The sequence below is a fragment of the Podarcis bocagei genome (genome assembly GCF_964188305.1).
Source record: "Podarcis bocagei genome assembly, chromosome: 7".
NCBI lineage: Eukaryota > Metazoa > Chordata > Lepidosauria > Squamata > Lacertidae > Podarcis > Podarcis bocagei.
In genome coordinates this window covers 29,785,525-29,802,413 of record NC_138132.1, presented here as the reverse complement: position 1 = coordinate 29,802,413, position 16,889 = coordinate 29,785,525, and the positions used below count along the sequence as shown (strand labels likewise).

Below are 16,889 nucleotides of genomic sequence, written 5' to 3'. Positions count from 1 at the left end.
CACATTAGTCAGTTTAAAGCCCTCCTGATGAGGTTTCTGAGATTTTTGGCAAAAACATTTCTCCCAACCATTGTGAGGTGCAGCCCATCGCTTGCCAGAAGTCCATCTTCAAGAAACTGCAGTCTGTGATCTAAGAATCCAAACCGTTCCTGTTTACACCATTTGCGAAGCCAGCTGTTTACTTCCACTATTTTTCCCTCTCTCCCTGGGCCACATCGTTCAACTGGGAGGACAGATGAGATGACAATTTGTGCATTTAGTTGCTTCAATTTCCTGCCCAGAGCCTCGTAGTCTCTTTTGATCTTCTGGAGGCTATTGCTTGCAGTGTCATTGGTTCCCACATGAACCAAGAGTTAGGGGTATTTGTCAGTGGGTTTTATGATTCCTTGCAGTCGTTCAGTTACATCTTGGATCTTAGCCCCGGGAAGACAGCACACTTCCCGAGACATCTTGTCAGGCCCACAGATCACTGCTTCTGTTCCCCTCAGTAGGGAATCCCCTATCACCACTACACGCCTCCTCTTAGGTTTGGTCGGGGTTCTTCCGTGAGCTGTCCGTTCCAAGGTCGCCTGCACATTCCCTGAGGACTGACTTTGCTGCTCGTCTTCATATACCTGATCAACTGTAATGAGGGAGAGATCCTCAAATGGAGTCTGCTCTTCGTCTTCCATGCTAGGGGAGAGGACCTCAAAGCGATTGTGTATTTCTAAACAATCAGAGCGAACTCTGGGCCTCCTACTTATTTGAGTCACGTTTCTCCATATATCTGGCTCCTGTGTTGGTGAACTAGCCTCCTTCTCAGGGGAGTCCCGTCTCCTCCTTGGTGGAGACGGTGTGCTCTGTTGCTTCCAAGAAGAGCTCCAGCTCTCTAATTCTTTGGAATGTAGCTACACGTTCCTCCAGTTGCTGGACTTTTGTCTTTTAAGAGGGCAATCAACATGCAATTGCTGCAGGTAAAGCTGCCTGCAACCTTTGGCAAGATGGCAAACATTGCGCAGGATCCGCAGGCGACTGCAGCTGTTCCCTCCCCCTCCATCTTGAGAACGTGTCGTTGGGGGTGGCTACAGCGGTCCTCCATCATAAAAAGCGTGAAGACAAGACAAATAACTCCCCCCACAAAAAAACCTAGGTCTCCCCCAACAAACGTTTGAGACTAGCTCCCCTAAATCTAAAAGATGGATCAAACTGCGCGCGCCGCTGCCCTGCAAGCTCTGATAAGCTCCTCCCACAGCTAATCACCTGCCTCAACAGAAACCCTGCCCCCTCTGACCTTTGCACAGGGAGAGCAGCTAATCAGCCACAAAGAAACACACGCACACACACGAAAACCCTTTTTGCACCTTCTTCAGCTGCTGCCCTGCAAGCATTTGCTGTCCTGTTACATTTGTGCTTTTCAGGTTGTCGTTAAAGGCGCAGGGGAGCCAACCTTGAAAACATTTTTTAAAACTGTTCCTCATAAGGCTTGGTTTCCAGACTCTTGATAATCTCTGCATGTTCCAGCTTGTCAATATCCTCCTTAAATTGTGGCACCTAGAACTGGACACAGTATTCCAGGTGGGGTCTGACCAAGGCAGAATAGAGTGGCACTATTACGTTCCTTGATCTGGACAACTTCTGTTGATGCAGCCTTGAATTACATTAGGTTTTTTTGCTGCTGCATCACACTGTTGGCTCATGTTAAGCTTGTGCTCCTCATTAAGGTCCTGATACGCCCTCCATTCCACTCCCCTTGCCCATCCACAGCAATTCCAAAAAAGAACAACAGATTTTATAACTAATACTTTATTTAAAACATTTCTATACCACCTCCCACATCAAGTCTCACAGTGGTGTACAACAATATTAAAATACATATCAAAACATTAAAATGTGGGAGGGAAACACAACTGAAAATCTAGGGTAGCTTTATTCTGAGACCAAACGGCACCAGAATCCTGGGGGCACGACGTGGTTTTAAGATGTGCAAAATAATGAGGTTTAGGCATATTTTCCACTCTCAGAAGGCAGGTGGTTTAATAGTATGGGTGCCACCACTGAAAAGACTCTCCCTCCAGTGGCTGCAAACTGTAGCTCCATAGGCTGCAGCCCAAGAGGAAGAGCCTCAGGTATCCTGGTACCAAGTTGCTTAGGGCAGTAGAAGTCATTACCAAAATCCTTAAAAGCCTGGCCCAGCAGCCTGTTTGCACTCAGTGCAACTCCTTGGATTAGTGTAACATGTGAATGTTGCCCCAGCCTGCAGCCTAGCAGCTGCATTTCATACCAGCTACAGCTTCCAGAACAGCTCCAGATAGTGTGTGTCCACATAATAGTCCAGTCTTGAGGTTACCAATACAGGGGTCACAGTGGCCAAGCCAACCCTGTCCAGGACCAAGCACAACTTGCTTATTTACCTAATAATTCCCTTCCCTTTACCTTCTATATAGAAAACCAGAACAACCCCTTTCCATATATTCTATTTCAGCCCTCCCCCCTGGGGCCAACTGAGTGCCCTCCAGATGTGCTGGACTAACTCCCATCAGCCCTAGCCAGCACGGGTATCAACACATGTGCCTGGCATATTGAACACATGTACCTCTAAGGCAGGCATGGCCAGACCTGGCCCTCCAGCTGTTTTGGGACTACAGTTCCCATCATCCCTGACCACTGGTGCTGTTAGCTAGGGGTGATGGGAGTTGTAGTCCCAAAACAGCTGGAGGGCCAAGTTTGGCCATGCCTGCTCTAAGGCATGGGCTGTCAGGGGAGTCCCAGAATTGAAGGGCCACAGGTTTGCTACCTCTGCTCTAACCAGTTCTGAAGGTTTTCCCCAGCAACAACAAGAAGCTAACAATCATTTGGCACCAATTCCTCTAGCACAGGTCTGTTAGAATTACTAGAAAGCTATCAAGTCTTTACTGTTCCTCATCTTCAGAAAGACTTAAGAGCCTAACAAAGGGAAAGTGAACTATAAGCAGTGAAGGAACTGGGAAGCAAAAGGGTGAGTGCCATATGGACATTAGGATGACATAGAACAGGCATTGGCAAACTTCGGCCCTTCAGATGTTTTGGCCTACAACTCCCATGATCCCTAGATAACAGGATCAGTGGTCAGGGATGATGGGAATTGTAGTCCAAGACATCTGGAGAGCCGAAGGTTGCCTATGCCTGACACAAAATCATAGAATTGTAGAGTTGGTACCCCAAGGTCATCTAGTCCAACCCCCTGAAATGCAGGAATATGCAGCTGTCCCATATGGGGATCACACCTGTAACCTTGGCATGATCAGCACCAAGCTATTAACAACTGTGTCATCCAGGGTATCATTTATTTTTGGCTAGAAGTGCAGATTTGTACCAGGGAAGGAAGGTTGCTATTGCCATTCTGACACCAACTCCAGGAGAACAAAAAGGGGTAGGGGAGGAAAATGGAGTAGAGGGACAAGCGTGAAAGGAGCCCACTCCCCTTAGCTGGCAAGCAGAACTAGTTGGGTCAGGGGCTGGAACAGCACAAGGATCAATCAGCTGCAGCGGCCCAAATCTAGGGGTAGGCACACCATCACTCAGTGGCACACAATCCCTGCTACACCTCTTCCCCTAGGATTGGAAGCCATCATCCCATACTGGCACAAGAAGGAATGAAGGCCTGCACACTGTTCTCCAAGAGTGGGTAGGAAACTGAGCATGCCCCACATTTCCTAAGGAAGATCATGTGGGGAGGCTGAGCTGCCATGGACGCTGGCAGCAGGAGGAGCTTGTGATGGGCTTGTCCTACAAGAGGGAGTCTTCAGGGGGACAGGAGTTGGGGGTCAGACCAGGATCCCACCCTCTGAGACCCAAGAAGATTTCAGCAAAGGCTTCAGAGAGGCTACTTGCTTTTAGATATAGAAAGTAGCATATGGGCGGGGTATAAATAAAAAATTATTTATTATTTATTTAATTGGTTAATTGTTTTTTGCAAGCTGGGCAACCTTGGGATAGGTGTGGTGAACAGAAGACAAAAAATTATTGCCTGTTTTGGGTTGCCCACTTATATCCCGAGTTGATTCAGAAAGGCATCCTGGTTGGGGGGGGGGGAGGTACTCCACAGCGCACTGTTGACGCAACCACAACGCCACATAGGAGACTCCAAATGAGAGAAGAGGAAAAGATAAATTATGGCCCAAGCAAATGCAGGGTCCAAAAATACAAATAGGGATAGAGGTATACAGGAACTCAGGATGCTCCCATGAAGATGAGTGTTTTTAAAAGCTCCAATTGATGCTGGAAGATTCAAGACAGGAAAAAGGAAGTTCTTCTTCACAAGCTGCAGTTTTTTAAACTAGGGCATTTGCTCCCAAAATATGTAGTGACGACCCCCAACTTGGGATGGCTTTAAAAGGCAAATTCATGGTAGATAAGGCTATGAACCACTATGGCTAGGTTCTCCCTCCCCTGTCAGAAGCAGTATACCTCTGAATCTCATTTGGAGTGACCCTCAGGTGACCCCCCACTGCACTCTGGGCCTGCTTGTGAGCTTCCCATAGGACTCTGGTTAGCCACTGTGAGAACAGAATGCTGGACTATTGATAGGCCTTTGGCCCAACCCAGCTGCGCTCTTTTTATGACCCCCTGCAACAAATCTGTTCCTTGGAGGCAAGCTGTGACCAGTGGGAAGGACTCAGGTTCTTTGCAAAGCCCAAGATATCCAACCAAGTGCAAATACAGTGCTTTAGACTACTTTTTTTTAATGTCTCTTTTCAGGGTAAAATTTGGCTGACTCATCTTCCTGCCGTCGAGTCCGGAGAGTGCTTAAATAAAGTTAGGAGAGGAGACCAAGTGCAAACATGGCAGATTCCAGAGTGTCGCTTGTAGTTTTGCTTCCAACAAGTCCCGTAAAGGCGCTGCTCTGCTTCACAGTTTGCAGGAGGCCTGTGCCACTTTCGAATTGGTCCTCCTGTTCAACGCCTTGCAAATAAAGGTTCCTGCGTCCAGAAGTTTCGTGAGGTCCACACCCTTCATAGGGAAGAAGAAAAGAGACACAGCTGCTTACTTATACATACAAATCTGCATTAAATGACGTCAGATCATTTGTCCATCTGGTCTAGTACTGCCTGCTCTTTAGACTGTCAGCTGCTGTCCAAAGATTCAGACACTGGTCTTTCCAGCCCAGTAAACAGAGGTCCCACTTTCTTTCCTTTTTTAAAAAAAGGGGAGATGCAGAGAATTGAACCTAAGACCATCTACACCCAAAAACATGTGCTTTTCCTCAGAGGTCACAACCACACCATGAATTTAAAGTACTCCTATACCATGTTAACAACCATGGCTTCCGTCAAAGTATCCAGGGAAATGTAGTTTGTTAACAGAGCTCATTAAAAAAGGTAAAGGGACCCCTGACCATTAGGTCCAGTCGTAACCGACTCTGGGGTTGTGGCGCTCATCTCGCTTTATTGGCCAAGGGAGCTGGCATACAGCTTCCGGGTCATGTGGCCAGCATGACGAAGCCGCTTCTGGCGAACCAGAGCAGCGCACGGAAACACCGTTTACCTTCCCGCCAGAGTGGTACCTATTTATCTACTTGCACTTTGACATGCTTTTGAACTGCTAGGTTGGCAGGAGCAGGGACCGAGAAACGGGAGCTTACCCCATTGTGGGGATTCGAACCGCCGACCTTCCAATCGGCAAGTCCTAGGCTCTGTGGTTTAACCCACAGTGCCAGAGACCCCTATTTCCCTCACAAAGCTACAATTCCTAGAGTTCCCCGGGAAGACGAGTTGGTTGTTAAAACACTCTGAGAATTGTATCTGTAAGGGTCTCCTGACAACTATGCACACCCCTAACAAAATTCAGTTCCCAGGATCTGGGGGGTGGGCAGACTTAAAAGTGGCATAGGAATGCTTTAAATGGATGGTATGAATGTGACCAAAGACACAGCCCTTACTCAGAAGAATATAATTTTGAGGTAGGTAACTCCTCATGCAGTGGAAAACTTCAGACAACCTGTTTCCACCAGCACATATTACAACTTTACACAGTGGCAGATAAAGCTCGGCTGGATGCTCTAGTTAGGAGAGACATCAAGTACAATAGCAGCTGATCAGCCAACGAGGGCCACAGACACCCATCTCTATCAAACAAAGCCTGGTATTAACTCCCAAAGCCAAGACAAGTGTGTCCCCCTCCTATGACCAAGTACTTACAGTGTGGATGCCAAGACCGTTGAGCATGTACACCATGTCTTCTGTGGCCACATTCCCAGATGCTCCTTGGGCATAGGGGCAACCGCCAAGGCCAGCGACTGAGGAATCGACCACATTCACGCCCATCTGCGAACAGAAGCAGAGACGTCCTAAGGAAAAGTCCTGCCTGGTCAGTCCAGTGAAATAGCAACTTATGTGCTGATAAACTAGACCAAGGAGGTGGAAGCGGTGGCCCTTTTGTTGTGGGTGGTTCCTAGCTCTCCTCAGTCCCAACCAGCATGGCCAATGGCCAGGGATGAGGGGAGCTGTGAGCCAACAACTGGGAAAGCCACAGGTTTCCCATCGCTGAATTAGACTGAAAATCCAGGTAAGGGGTTCTGCCTCCTTTTTCTTTTGCAAAAAATAAATAAAATAAAATAGGTCGCCTCCCTTTCTTCCAGGGTATCAGAAATTCTTGTATGATTTGGGGAAGGTGGATGTATGCTGGAAAGGCTCCTAAGAGCATTCCTTCTGCGTGGCTCCTGTTTTATATGTAGTCTGAATGCCTTTTGTGGGGCCAAAACATGCCCCAGGGACCCTTTTAACCATTCCAGGTCACTGAGCTCTTTGGAGAGTCACTGTTAGTGGTCCCCCATGGCTAAGATGCACGGCTTATATGTGCCAGGAGCTGTGCATTCAGAGGACCCGATTTTATAGAACTTCCTTCCAGCTGAGGTCAGGCAGGTCCCCTCTTTGTTACTACTTACTACTGGAGACTGTTACAGATAGGTAGCCGTGTTGGTCTGCCATAGTCAAAATAAAAAAATTCCTTCCAGTAGCACCTTAAAGACCAACTAAGTTAGTTCTTGGTATGAGCTTTCGTGTGCATGCACACTCTGTGTATCTGAAGAAGTGTGCATGCACACGAAAGCTCATACCAAGAACTAACTTAGTTGGTCTTTAAGGTGCTACTGGAAGGAATTTTTTTACTGGAGACTGTTTTGTATTCCAGCAGGCATTTTAACAGAATTCTAATCTTTCGGTTGTTTCAATTGATTTTTATCTGCACCGTACTGAGTTTCTTGTACATGGCTTACAGGCAATTCTAATTAAGCGATACATAAACTGCCAAAATAAATAGATAATCTCTATCCCAGGCAAGATTGGCCAACGACCAGGGCTTGTTCATGGCTAGCATGTGGATTGGATCGGTTGATTTGCTCCACCCATTTTAGTGAATTATGTCTTGAGCTATGAAAACAGCGAGGAAGTCACCTGAAGCGCTACCAACGTGTTGGCGAGTGCCTGCCCGTAAGTGTCATGGCAGTGAACAGCCAGTGCTCCAAGAGGCACCTCCTTCATGACAGCAGAGAGCATGTCCTTCATGTTGCCAGGGGTCCCAATGCCAATGGTATCACCAAGGGAAATCTCGTAGCACCCCATGGCATACATTTTCTTTGAAACCTGTAGCAGAGAACAGAACATTTGCAAAATTTCCAACACACGAAGCTGCCTGACACCAACTCAGACCACCGGCCCATCTAGCTCAGTGCTGTTTAGAGCAGTGTTTCCCAACCTTGGGCCTCCAGCTCTTTTTGAACTACAATTCCCATCATCCCTGACCACTGGTCTTGCTAGCTGAGGATTATGGGAGTTGTAGTCCAAAAACAGCTGGAGGCCCAAGGTTGGGAAATGCTGGTTTAGAGGTCTCCAGCTGTTTTTGGACTACAACTCCCATCATCCCTGACCAAGGGTCCTACTAGGTAGGGATGATGGGAGTTGTAGTCCAAAAACAGCTGGAGACCCACGTTTGGGAAACCCTGGTTTAGAGTGAGTGGCAGTGGCTCTACAGGATCTCAGACAGGGCTGTCCCCAGACCTACTTGGAGAGGGTAGGGACTGAACCTGTGACCTTCTGCTCAGCAAAGCAGGTGCTCTACTACTGCCCTTCCCATGCAGACCTACCATTTAAAGTTTGAGCTACACAATGTAAAGAGAACAGGGACAAAACAAAAAGCGGGAGCCCCTGGCTGAGTTCCATCCTCCCTTTGCATAACATATACTTCTGTTCACCCCATGTCCCAATGTTACAGTGTGCGTTTTCCTGCTCTTCGCATTGTTGGCTGCTGGTGGTGAGGATAAAATACATGCAGCTGCAGCATTCTTTCACCTGGCCCAGTACTGGGCTCTTCCCAGCCCTGCACTGCTGTCAGAACACAGTGCAAGGTGAATGGGGTGTGTGTGTGTGCCTATATCACATATATACACATACCAACTTAATACAGGGCTGCCGTTTGGGATGGCAGCCCTATGCTCTTTGCAAAGTGCAATTCCATCTTGGAAAAGGCACCTTTTGCTTTTTCCACCTGTGCAATGAGAACTGAAATGATGGCAGCTGCAACACGCAGTACTGATGCATGACCCTCTACTGACTGAGGTTACCAAGAATATCAAAGATAGAAGGGATGCCACAACATCCAACTGCAACATATACTCACTTCTGCTACTTTAGCAGGAGAAATCTTGCCTTCATATGGGCAGCCAAGGACACAGGAGACATACCTGCATGCATAGGGGAAAGAACAGGCATTATTATACCCAATACATGCAGGAGTTTCAAATGCCTTTTACACAACCAGAACGGCAGCCTCAGACCACCGGCCTCACACGTGACCTATAAATCATTTGCAGAATAAGAGTAGCTCCAAGGGATTTACAGCCAAGCCTGTGGTATGAAAACCTCACCACAGTCTGTTATATACACTCCATCACATAAAATGTGGGGAGTGGCAGCCAATTCCTCACATACATGAAAGACAGTGACCAATGGCCACCCCCCCCCAATTATGGCTCATCAGGACCGCGTTATGGAAAGCTCCTTCAGGCCATCTCAGAGATGGTCCAGTATTTTGGTTCTGAATCCCCTCCCCTCTCCCGAACTTCACCAGTCCATTTGTAAATGTAAATATAGCAATAATAAATAAATCACGGTAGATTAGCAGGTAGAGAGGAACGCTCAACACCTCAGTTAGCACAGGGCCCTAAAGCTTACCCTCGGACCGGGATGCCAGTTTCTCTAGCCGCACTCAGGACGTCACTGAATCTGTCCAGACTCTCCTCAATGGAACAGTTGATGTTCTTCTTTGTGAAAAGTTCTGATGCTGCCCCGAAGATTGACACCTCCTTAGCTCCTGCTGCCACCTGCCAATACAGGGAATATGCCCTATATATCACTCCCTCTGATAAGTGAACTCAGGTGCTGGTGAGTGACAACAATTTAATTTTCGAATTCAGGTAGTGACTGCAAGCAATCTTGATTTTCTGCTTATCTTTTAACGCAGGGGTCGCCAACCTTTTTGGATCGGGGGCACTTTTTGAATGTTGAGAAGCGCTGTGGGGGGCCAGTCACAAAATGGCTAGGGGCGGCGTGGCATAACTCAAAATCAATTACTGTACTTTTCTGTGTATAAGACTGTGTTTATTTCTTTAAAAATTATGCTAAAAAGTGGGGGTTGTCTTATACATGGGTAGTACATAGGGTGGATGATTGATTAGTTGCTGCTGCAGCTGTCAATCACTATTCTACATGTTATTGGTTGCTGCGTCAATGAACGGTGTTGATTGGCTGATATCCTAGCAGTTGGGTGGGCAATTGGCAGCTTCTGCTGGCGATGGGACAGATGGGAGGCTGACTTCGCATCGCGTGTCGGTGAGCAAATTTTGGCAAAAAAAAGCTCAACAACTCTGAGCCATCTACTCCCTTTTTCTAAAATTTGAGGGGCAGTTTTATACACGGGGGCGTGTTATAGACAGAAAAGTATGGTATCTCCCTAACAACCTTATGCTAACCATGGGAAGTCAGCTACGTCCAGCTGCTCCTGGTTGTGGAGATCACGTAATATTGATTCTACACGTATAAATGATGTTACTGTGTAATAACAGAAGGCATTTTGCAGCACCAGGTGGCGACATCACACTCGCTCTCATTTCACAGAAATTGATTAGAAGGTACCTAAACATTTTGCCTCAAAACTTTCTTCCTATGAGGAATAGAGACTGGGTTGTTGTTGTTTTTTATAAAAAACTTAGAGCCTGGGACAGCAGTGAAAGCCTTTGCAAGGTGCAGAGTAGGGAACCTCTGTCTTAGTGGGGTGGATCTGATCTATTATATGTATTATTGGCACAACCATTTTAGGTTGTGTTTATTCTTCTTTTCATTCGTTTTTAAAGTTCCTATTTGTAAGTCACCCTGAGTTCACCTTTCTGGAAAAAATTAACTAAATCAATACAATCAACAAATAAATAATGTACAAAAATCGTACCAAAATGGGTCTATTTGATCCGATTCAAGGCTACATTGAGCTAATTAAGATTCCTGTGATGCTGGAGAGACTTTTCCCAGCATGGCCTACAGATTTTTACATATAAAAGCACCTTCACTGAGTTCAATTCGTGGGGGGGGGGAAATGTGCCTCCTCTATTTAAATAAATGAGCTGCCTGTCCAGGTGCACCATACCTGGAACAGGATATGAAATGATAGTCATAGTTGTGTATTTCTCACTACTAAAGCCATGGCCTCAGAGCTTCTGCACTGCCATCTTCCTTACCGCTGCTTGGAAGCCTTTGAGGTTGGGAGTCAAAACAGGGTAGCTGATCCCAGGAACCTTCCGAATCCCTTGCATGACTTCAGTATGATCAGCCATCTAAGTTGCAAAATAAAGAACGGAGAAGACAGGATTTTAATTTTCCACTGTAAGAGGGGAGCACCTTAAAGCTTCCAAACCCCCGCAGACCAAAATGAGAAAAAGAAATAGGATTGTTAGGCGGCAAATGAAAAGTATTTTAAAAATGTTGGCATATTCAAGACAGACTTTCCTCAATGAAAAGCAGACTCCTCTTGCAATCTCCGCTTCCATTATTAGCTGGTTTTTAAAGAGGGACTCTAGCTTTCTGAACAATGTTTTACAATAACAGGTGGCTTTAAGAACAATGCTCAGTAATCTACGAAGATCAGAAACTTTTTATAACAGAAACAACCGCCTCTGCATGCTGCTGTGTTAAATTGCTGCATAGCCACATTACGCTTAGCAGCCCTGGGGGGGAAGTCCTGAGAATCAGAGAGTGGCTCCCAGCTTCCCAGACCTGCGCTAAACTATAGTTTGGAATTACCTCTATGCAAATGCAGCCTATGAAAGAAACCAAGTTGAGACACAGTAATTTATCTAAGCCACCCAGCAAGGTTACGGGAGAAGCAGGGACCCGCTCTCTTTACTGCAACCCACTATGAGACTCACATGTCAGCAACGTGAATTTGAGGCTCACCCATACTGACCTGAGGAATCCATTTGGGAGACACAAAGCTGGTAGCTTCTATGACCGAAAGACCCGTTTCCGACAGCATGTTGATTAAGTCAATTTTCACATGGGTAGGGACGATGTTCTACAAAAAGAGAGAAACACATTTCCCACTTATAGCAATTCCACAATCCCTTCCAGAAAGTCTAATCAAAGCCTTCCCTGAAGTAGAACAAAAGTGGCTTTGAAGGGTTGGGGAAGGCCACTGAGGTGGAGGGTCACAAACTGGAAGGCAAGAAGGATGCCTCTTATTGGAGACAATGGAGTGGAAATGGCTGGGATCCTTATACAATGATCTTATTATTATTTTTTACAGATAGGTGAATTACAACAACCTTTTTGCATTTCTTTAATTTTTATACTGCATCTGACCTTGAGCTTTGGAGAATGGAGAAGACTAAAAATCTCCTATTATAATAAACAATAAATACGTAAGAACCGGCTACACTGAACTCAGTGGAGCTGACATTGTTAGTCAATTTTGCATCACTGTGAGTATTGCGCACCACACAGCCTGCCAGAGGGACAAAGATTTCCTGTTTTGCAACATGGTAACGCTGGACAGACTTTGCAATGGGTAAACATTCACGTCAAGCCTTAAACAAACTCCCTGGCTCTGACTTTGTGTATTGGGAGATATTTTTCCCTCTCTCTCCACAGTTACCGTAGGTCAGAAATTGTACTGTTTTACCTAGTTGGCTACCTGCAATGATTAAATAGCTTTAGAAGAGGATCGGAGAAATTCAGAGAGGAGAAGTGGTATATCAATGGCTGCTAGTCAAGATGCCAATAGGCAACCTTCCAGTTTAGAAGCATTATGCCTCTGAATACCAGTTGCTGTGAAGCAAAAGAGGCCCATTACTCTCCCGTGGGCTTCTCAGGGGCACTGTGTTGGCCACTTGGGAATCTGGGTGTGGGGCTAGACAGAACACTGGCCTGAGGGGGACGTATTCTTGGTATTCCAACAGGATTTTTCATTATGCCTTTATGAAGTCAGTATCTCCATGGGGTGCAGGTAAGACTGCTAAAATCCCCCAGTGGAACTTCCAAGATATGCTTCACAGGCATAAACAAAACCATACACATCCTACAAGCTGCAAAGGCTCCCACCGAAGCCAGAGGCAGACAGGACAATTCTGACTCCAGGCTGGGCTCTTGCAGCTTCTCCTCCTAGTACAGAAATCCTTCGATATTTCTGAATTGTGCCATTTCAAGGCAAGAGCTGGTAAAATGTAGTGGCTAAGGAGCTAAGCTTGCTATGACCCAGGAAGTGCCCAGTTCAAATCTTGCCTCTGCTATGGAAGTAGCCTTCGGCAAACTATTCTCTGAGCCTCAATCTCCCATCTGCAATATGGGTACAACACCACTGACCTAGCTTACATGTTTGCTGTTTGAACTAAGATAAGGTATGCAAAAGCATTTTGAGCAAAGAAAGAGGGACATAAATACTAAATGTTATTGTCAGCATCACTCATTAGGGTGCCAATCTCCTGATCACAATGCCGCCTTAAATCCTTAAAAACTGAAACTATCAAGGTCTGCGTAATGCGGAGTGCTTTTCAACCCAGAGCGTGCAAACATTATACATACTACTGTGCATGCTCATATGAATCTGATGAAATGCAACAAAGATCACAAAATGTTAGATTAGAGCATGTTATGAAATGTTATCTCTCAAGGTGCTCCTTATGCTGGTCCATGGCATCTTTGCATCATCTGTGCAGTAGGTTGTACCCATTTCACAGACTGATTTAATTTATATAAGCTGCTGTATTGAAATGAACAAATGAGAAATTGAGCAGCAGAGACTGCAGTTTGCCCAGGCCTAAGTCTCTGAGGTGAGTCTAATGTGACCCACCAGCCTGGACTGATGCATTTCTAGTGATCAATATACAGGAATTGCCAGAAACAGACAAAGTAGGATGAAAGGGTGAGGATGGAATTTTTGAGCTGTGACCCATGTTCTAGTTGGCAGCAAAATCAAAATAGCGCAGATGTTGAAAGAGCAGGTTCATGAGAACAAATTATTGTAGATTTCAGGAACAAGACAAATAGCTTATCAGGAGTCATTTACCTTTTCATTTTGCAAGCCATCTCTTGGACCGACCTCAACTATTTTCACATATTTGGGAAGCGTACCAGCTGCTGTGGAGCTGAGCTGTAGAGGGGAAAAAATGATAAATTTATTTATTTACAACTGGGATGAACAATACATTTTCACAATGTTCTTATTGGTCAACATGCCTAATGAATAATTAATGAAAAGAGATATGAAGTCCATCTTGGTACAGTACATAGCTAAACTAAAGGATGTAGCGATGGTCCCCGATTTGGACGGCTTTAAATGGGGTTCAGGACAAATTCATAGAGGTTAAAACCAATTCACGGAGGGCAAAAGCCAAAATATAGAGTAGATTCAACTAAGCTTGACATCTGCCCTTCTAGCATTTTTGGAAGGGTGGGCAGAATGTAGACAATGATCTACAGTACTGGTAGATCTCTGACAGATTTATAGTAGATCAGCAAGGACTCCCAATTGTTTCAGAACAGCAACAACAAAATGTCATCCCTTACATCCCGGAGAGGGGTGGGAATCCTAATATCCTGAAATGAAGAAAGCTTAAAGTGGAATGGATTTGTGCATGAAAGGACTATAAGCCCACCTCCAAATTATTTCTCATGCCTCACAGAACTTTATTCATGTATTTCCCCAGAGAACCCTGGGTAAGTGCATCATTTAAAAAAAAACCTATATTCCTGTACATACATACATCCGTAAAACATGTTCTTATTCAGTGATTCACAAGTTAGTAAAAACCTTTGGGACTGGTCTTTGGTTTTCTGGAGAACTTGCAAACGAAACGGACCTCTACCATTCTCCGGCAAAAGTGCAATTGTTGCTCTCGCCAGTCTCAATCTGCGAGCCTTTGCAAGTGTTTAACTTGCACACCAGGCTGCAGCTGGTGGAGCTCGGGAGGTTGCAGCGCAACAACTAACCTGAAACGTGCCCTCCCCACAGGCCCTACAAGCAGCCTGTCTGGGGACGATGTAGAAAACATCTGGAGGTAGTCCCTGCCGTTCGCAGGCCACCCCATAGCAGCTGCCAGGGCAGCTTAGGGACACGGCTCCCCACGGAGAGCCGCCACAACCGCAGCGCCCGAAGCAGCAACGTCCCACTTCCCAGCCTGGACCCGCCCCAGCTCTGCTCTCCCGCTCACCGGCCGCAGCGAAGCCACCAGCCGCGGGAGCGCCCGCTTGGCCGCCACCATGTCGCCACTTCTCCAGCGAGAGTCCGCGACTAGAAGCAGGTCACGTGACGGCGGGAGGGCTTTGTTCCTCCACGTGACCCTCTTCCCTCGATGCGCGTGCGGCGGAGTGGGCGGCGCTGGCGCGTTCGCCTTCCCAGCAATGCGGGCAGGGCTTCACCTGGTGAATCTCTGCCTGTCCGCTTGGGGGGAAAAGTGGCCGAGGATGGGAGACCCCGCCACGGGAGGGGGGCGGTTTGTTTTATGCCCTTTGCGCTTGCGCCTGACCATGTGCAGAGTGCCTCCCTCGCCCCTGGCGGAGTAGCATTGTCTGGCGCCGCCGCGCAGCTGAGAGTGCGGCATCCAAAACCAGAGCTTGAGAGGACAGCGTAAGAAGTGCTTTGATGAATTAGGCGAAATGCCCATCGTGGCAGACCTCCTCTTGGCCAGGCATAGGCAAACTCCGGCCCTCCAGATGTTTGGGACTACAATTCCCATGATCCCTAGCTAACAGGACCAGTGGTCAGGGATGATGGGAATTGTAGTCCCAAACATCTGGGGGGCCGGAGTTTGCCCATGCCTGCTCTTGGCATTAGTAGTTGCCGCCTCCAAGCAGGCGTTGCCCCTGAGAGGCTTTCAAGACGGGGATAGGCGATTCCTGTATTTTCTGACTGGCTACAACTGTTAGAGCTCTGTGTCAGATTTACCTATAAGCTAAACAAGCCCCCAAAAAATGAAAAGGAAAAAAAACCGATGTACATTTCCTAAGTATAAGATAAAAAACAAATTAAATAGAACCTATAGCAACAGTGTTTTGTGTTGTGTAGGCTCCTATTTGTTATGTGCAACTTTGTTATGGGCTTTAGATACCTATTGGGTCCATAAATTACCATATAGCATATATTCAACACAAAAAACAGTGACAATTTGTTGTTGACAAAGGACAACTGGACATATAAAGGGTCCAATTACCTTCAGTAGCTTAGGGCCTCATCAAACCTAAATCTGGCTCTCTCTGTGTATAAAATGACACCAGACTCATACAAGCATAACAAGGATTGTTTTTGACAAAGGTAAGCACGACACACAAGCAACATGGACAGGATACTGTGCCATAAAAGAATTCCCCATCAGTTTCACATTTTTGCATATTTGAGGTATGCTTGAACCACAGCATCCGAAGCAAAGCCCTCACCTTCAAAGATCTTCCTGGTCAAGCCTGTTATCTCTCTGCCCCATAACTTCCCCACCTCTTAGCATTAGTCACATGGTTACTATGAGGTTTCCTGCTAACAATCTGAGCTTATCCACAATAGGGACGGCAGCCCTACATGGCTTTTGACCACTCTCAACTGCTGCTGTTCGTACCTGAAAATCCTTTCCAAATACCTGATGCCACCTTTCTGCCCTGCTTTGTGTTCTTCACAACTTACTAAGAGGCTGAAGAAAGCAATGTAATGACACATAATCAATTACACCTCATTTTGCTTGCTACACTTATCAGCCTAACATATTTATAGTGGCCTTCAAAAAACAACAACCCAACCTATAAAGTATGGTACTATGCATCCTTCTTCAGGTGTACCCAAATTCTCAAGTGTGCATAGAAGATACAAGAGATAACCATAATTTTTCTAATAGCTGAAACAATTCATTACACATACTATTTGCACCCATTTTTGAAAAGTATACCTGTCCCATCAGGCTTCCTCTTCGTAAAGGTCCCATTTTGCACTCTGGTGTCTCCTGCTCACACAGGGGTTTGACTTAGCTTGGCCTGCACGGGTGACTTGCAGCACTGCCCTATGTGCATTTATACCACTAAAGCAACAGAAGCCTGTGGCTCTGAGATAAGAGCTATTTGTTTTGGCTCTAAAACTGCCAATTTTATTTACTTGAAATATTCCCTTCACCCAAGGGTCTATGGAATGAAGCAGAAAGGTGTGTTACTATTCTCCTCCCTTCCACCAAAGTTCACAATGGTTGCAACCCAGTGCCAAAAGAGTTTGTATGCCCAGTATATACTCAGCATTTTAGCATCGTGGCATTTTCCTCAGTATGTTGCAAGGGATGATCAATGCCAAAAGCTATTTGCCAATGTCCCCAAGCCAGGAGACAGATGACATCAATTGCATTTTTTGGATCCCCCTAACTG

General features: G+C 46.2%; 1 protein-coding gene across 2 annotated transcripts; it reads right to left on the bottom strand.

Moving 5' to 3' along the window:
* Window positions 1-1,766: 1,766 nt before the first annotated feature.
* Window positions 1,767-16,583, bottom strand: HMGCL (3-hydroxy-3-methylglutaryl-CoA lyase). 2 transcript variants are annotated; one of them, XM_081204101.1, is made up of 9 exons: window positions 16,427-16,583; window positions 13,564-13,647; window positions 11,467-11,574; window positions 10,742-10,837; window positions 9,186-9,334; window positions 8,632-8,695; window positions 7,410-7,598; window positions 6,156-6,281; window positions 1,767-4,968 (listed from the first exon to the last, which is right to left on the bottom strand). In XM_081204101.1, the coding sequence occupies exons 1-9, from the start codon at window positions 16,460-16,462 to the stop codon at window positions 4,867-4,869; spliced, it is 954 nt and encodes a 317-aa protein (XP_081060227.1). In that variant the 5' UTR covers window positions 16,463-16,583; the 3' UTR covers window positions 1,767-4,866. The 2 variants fall into 2 exon arrangements, with proteins under 2 accessions (XP_081060227.1, XP_081060226.1); XM_081204100.1 differs by lacking the exon at window positions 16,427-16,583 and adding an exon at window positions 14,708-14,821.
* Window positions 16,584-16,889: the final 306 nt, after the last annotated feature.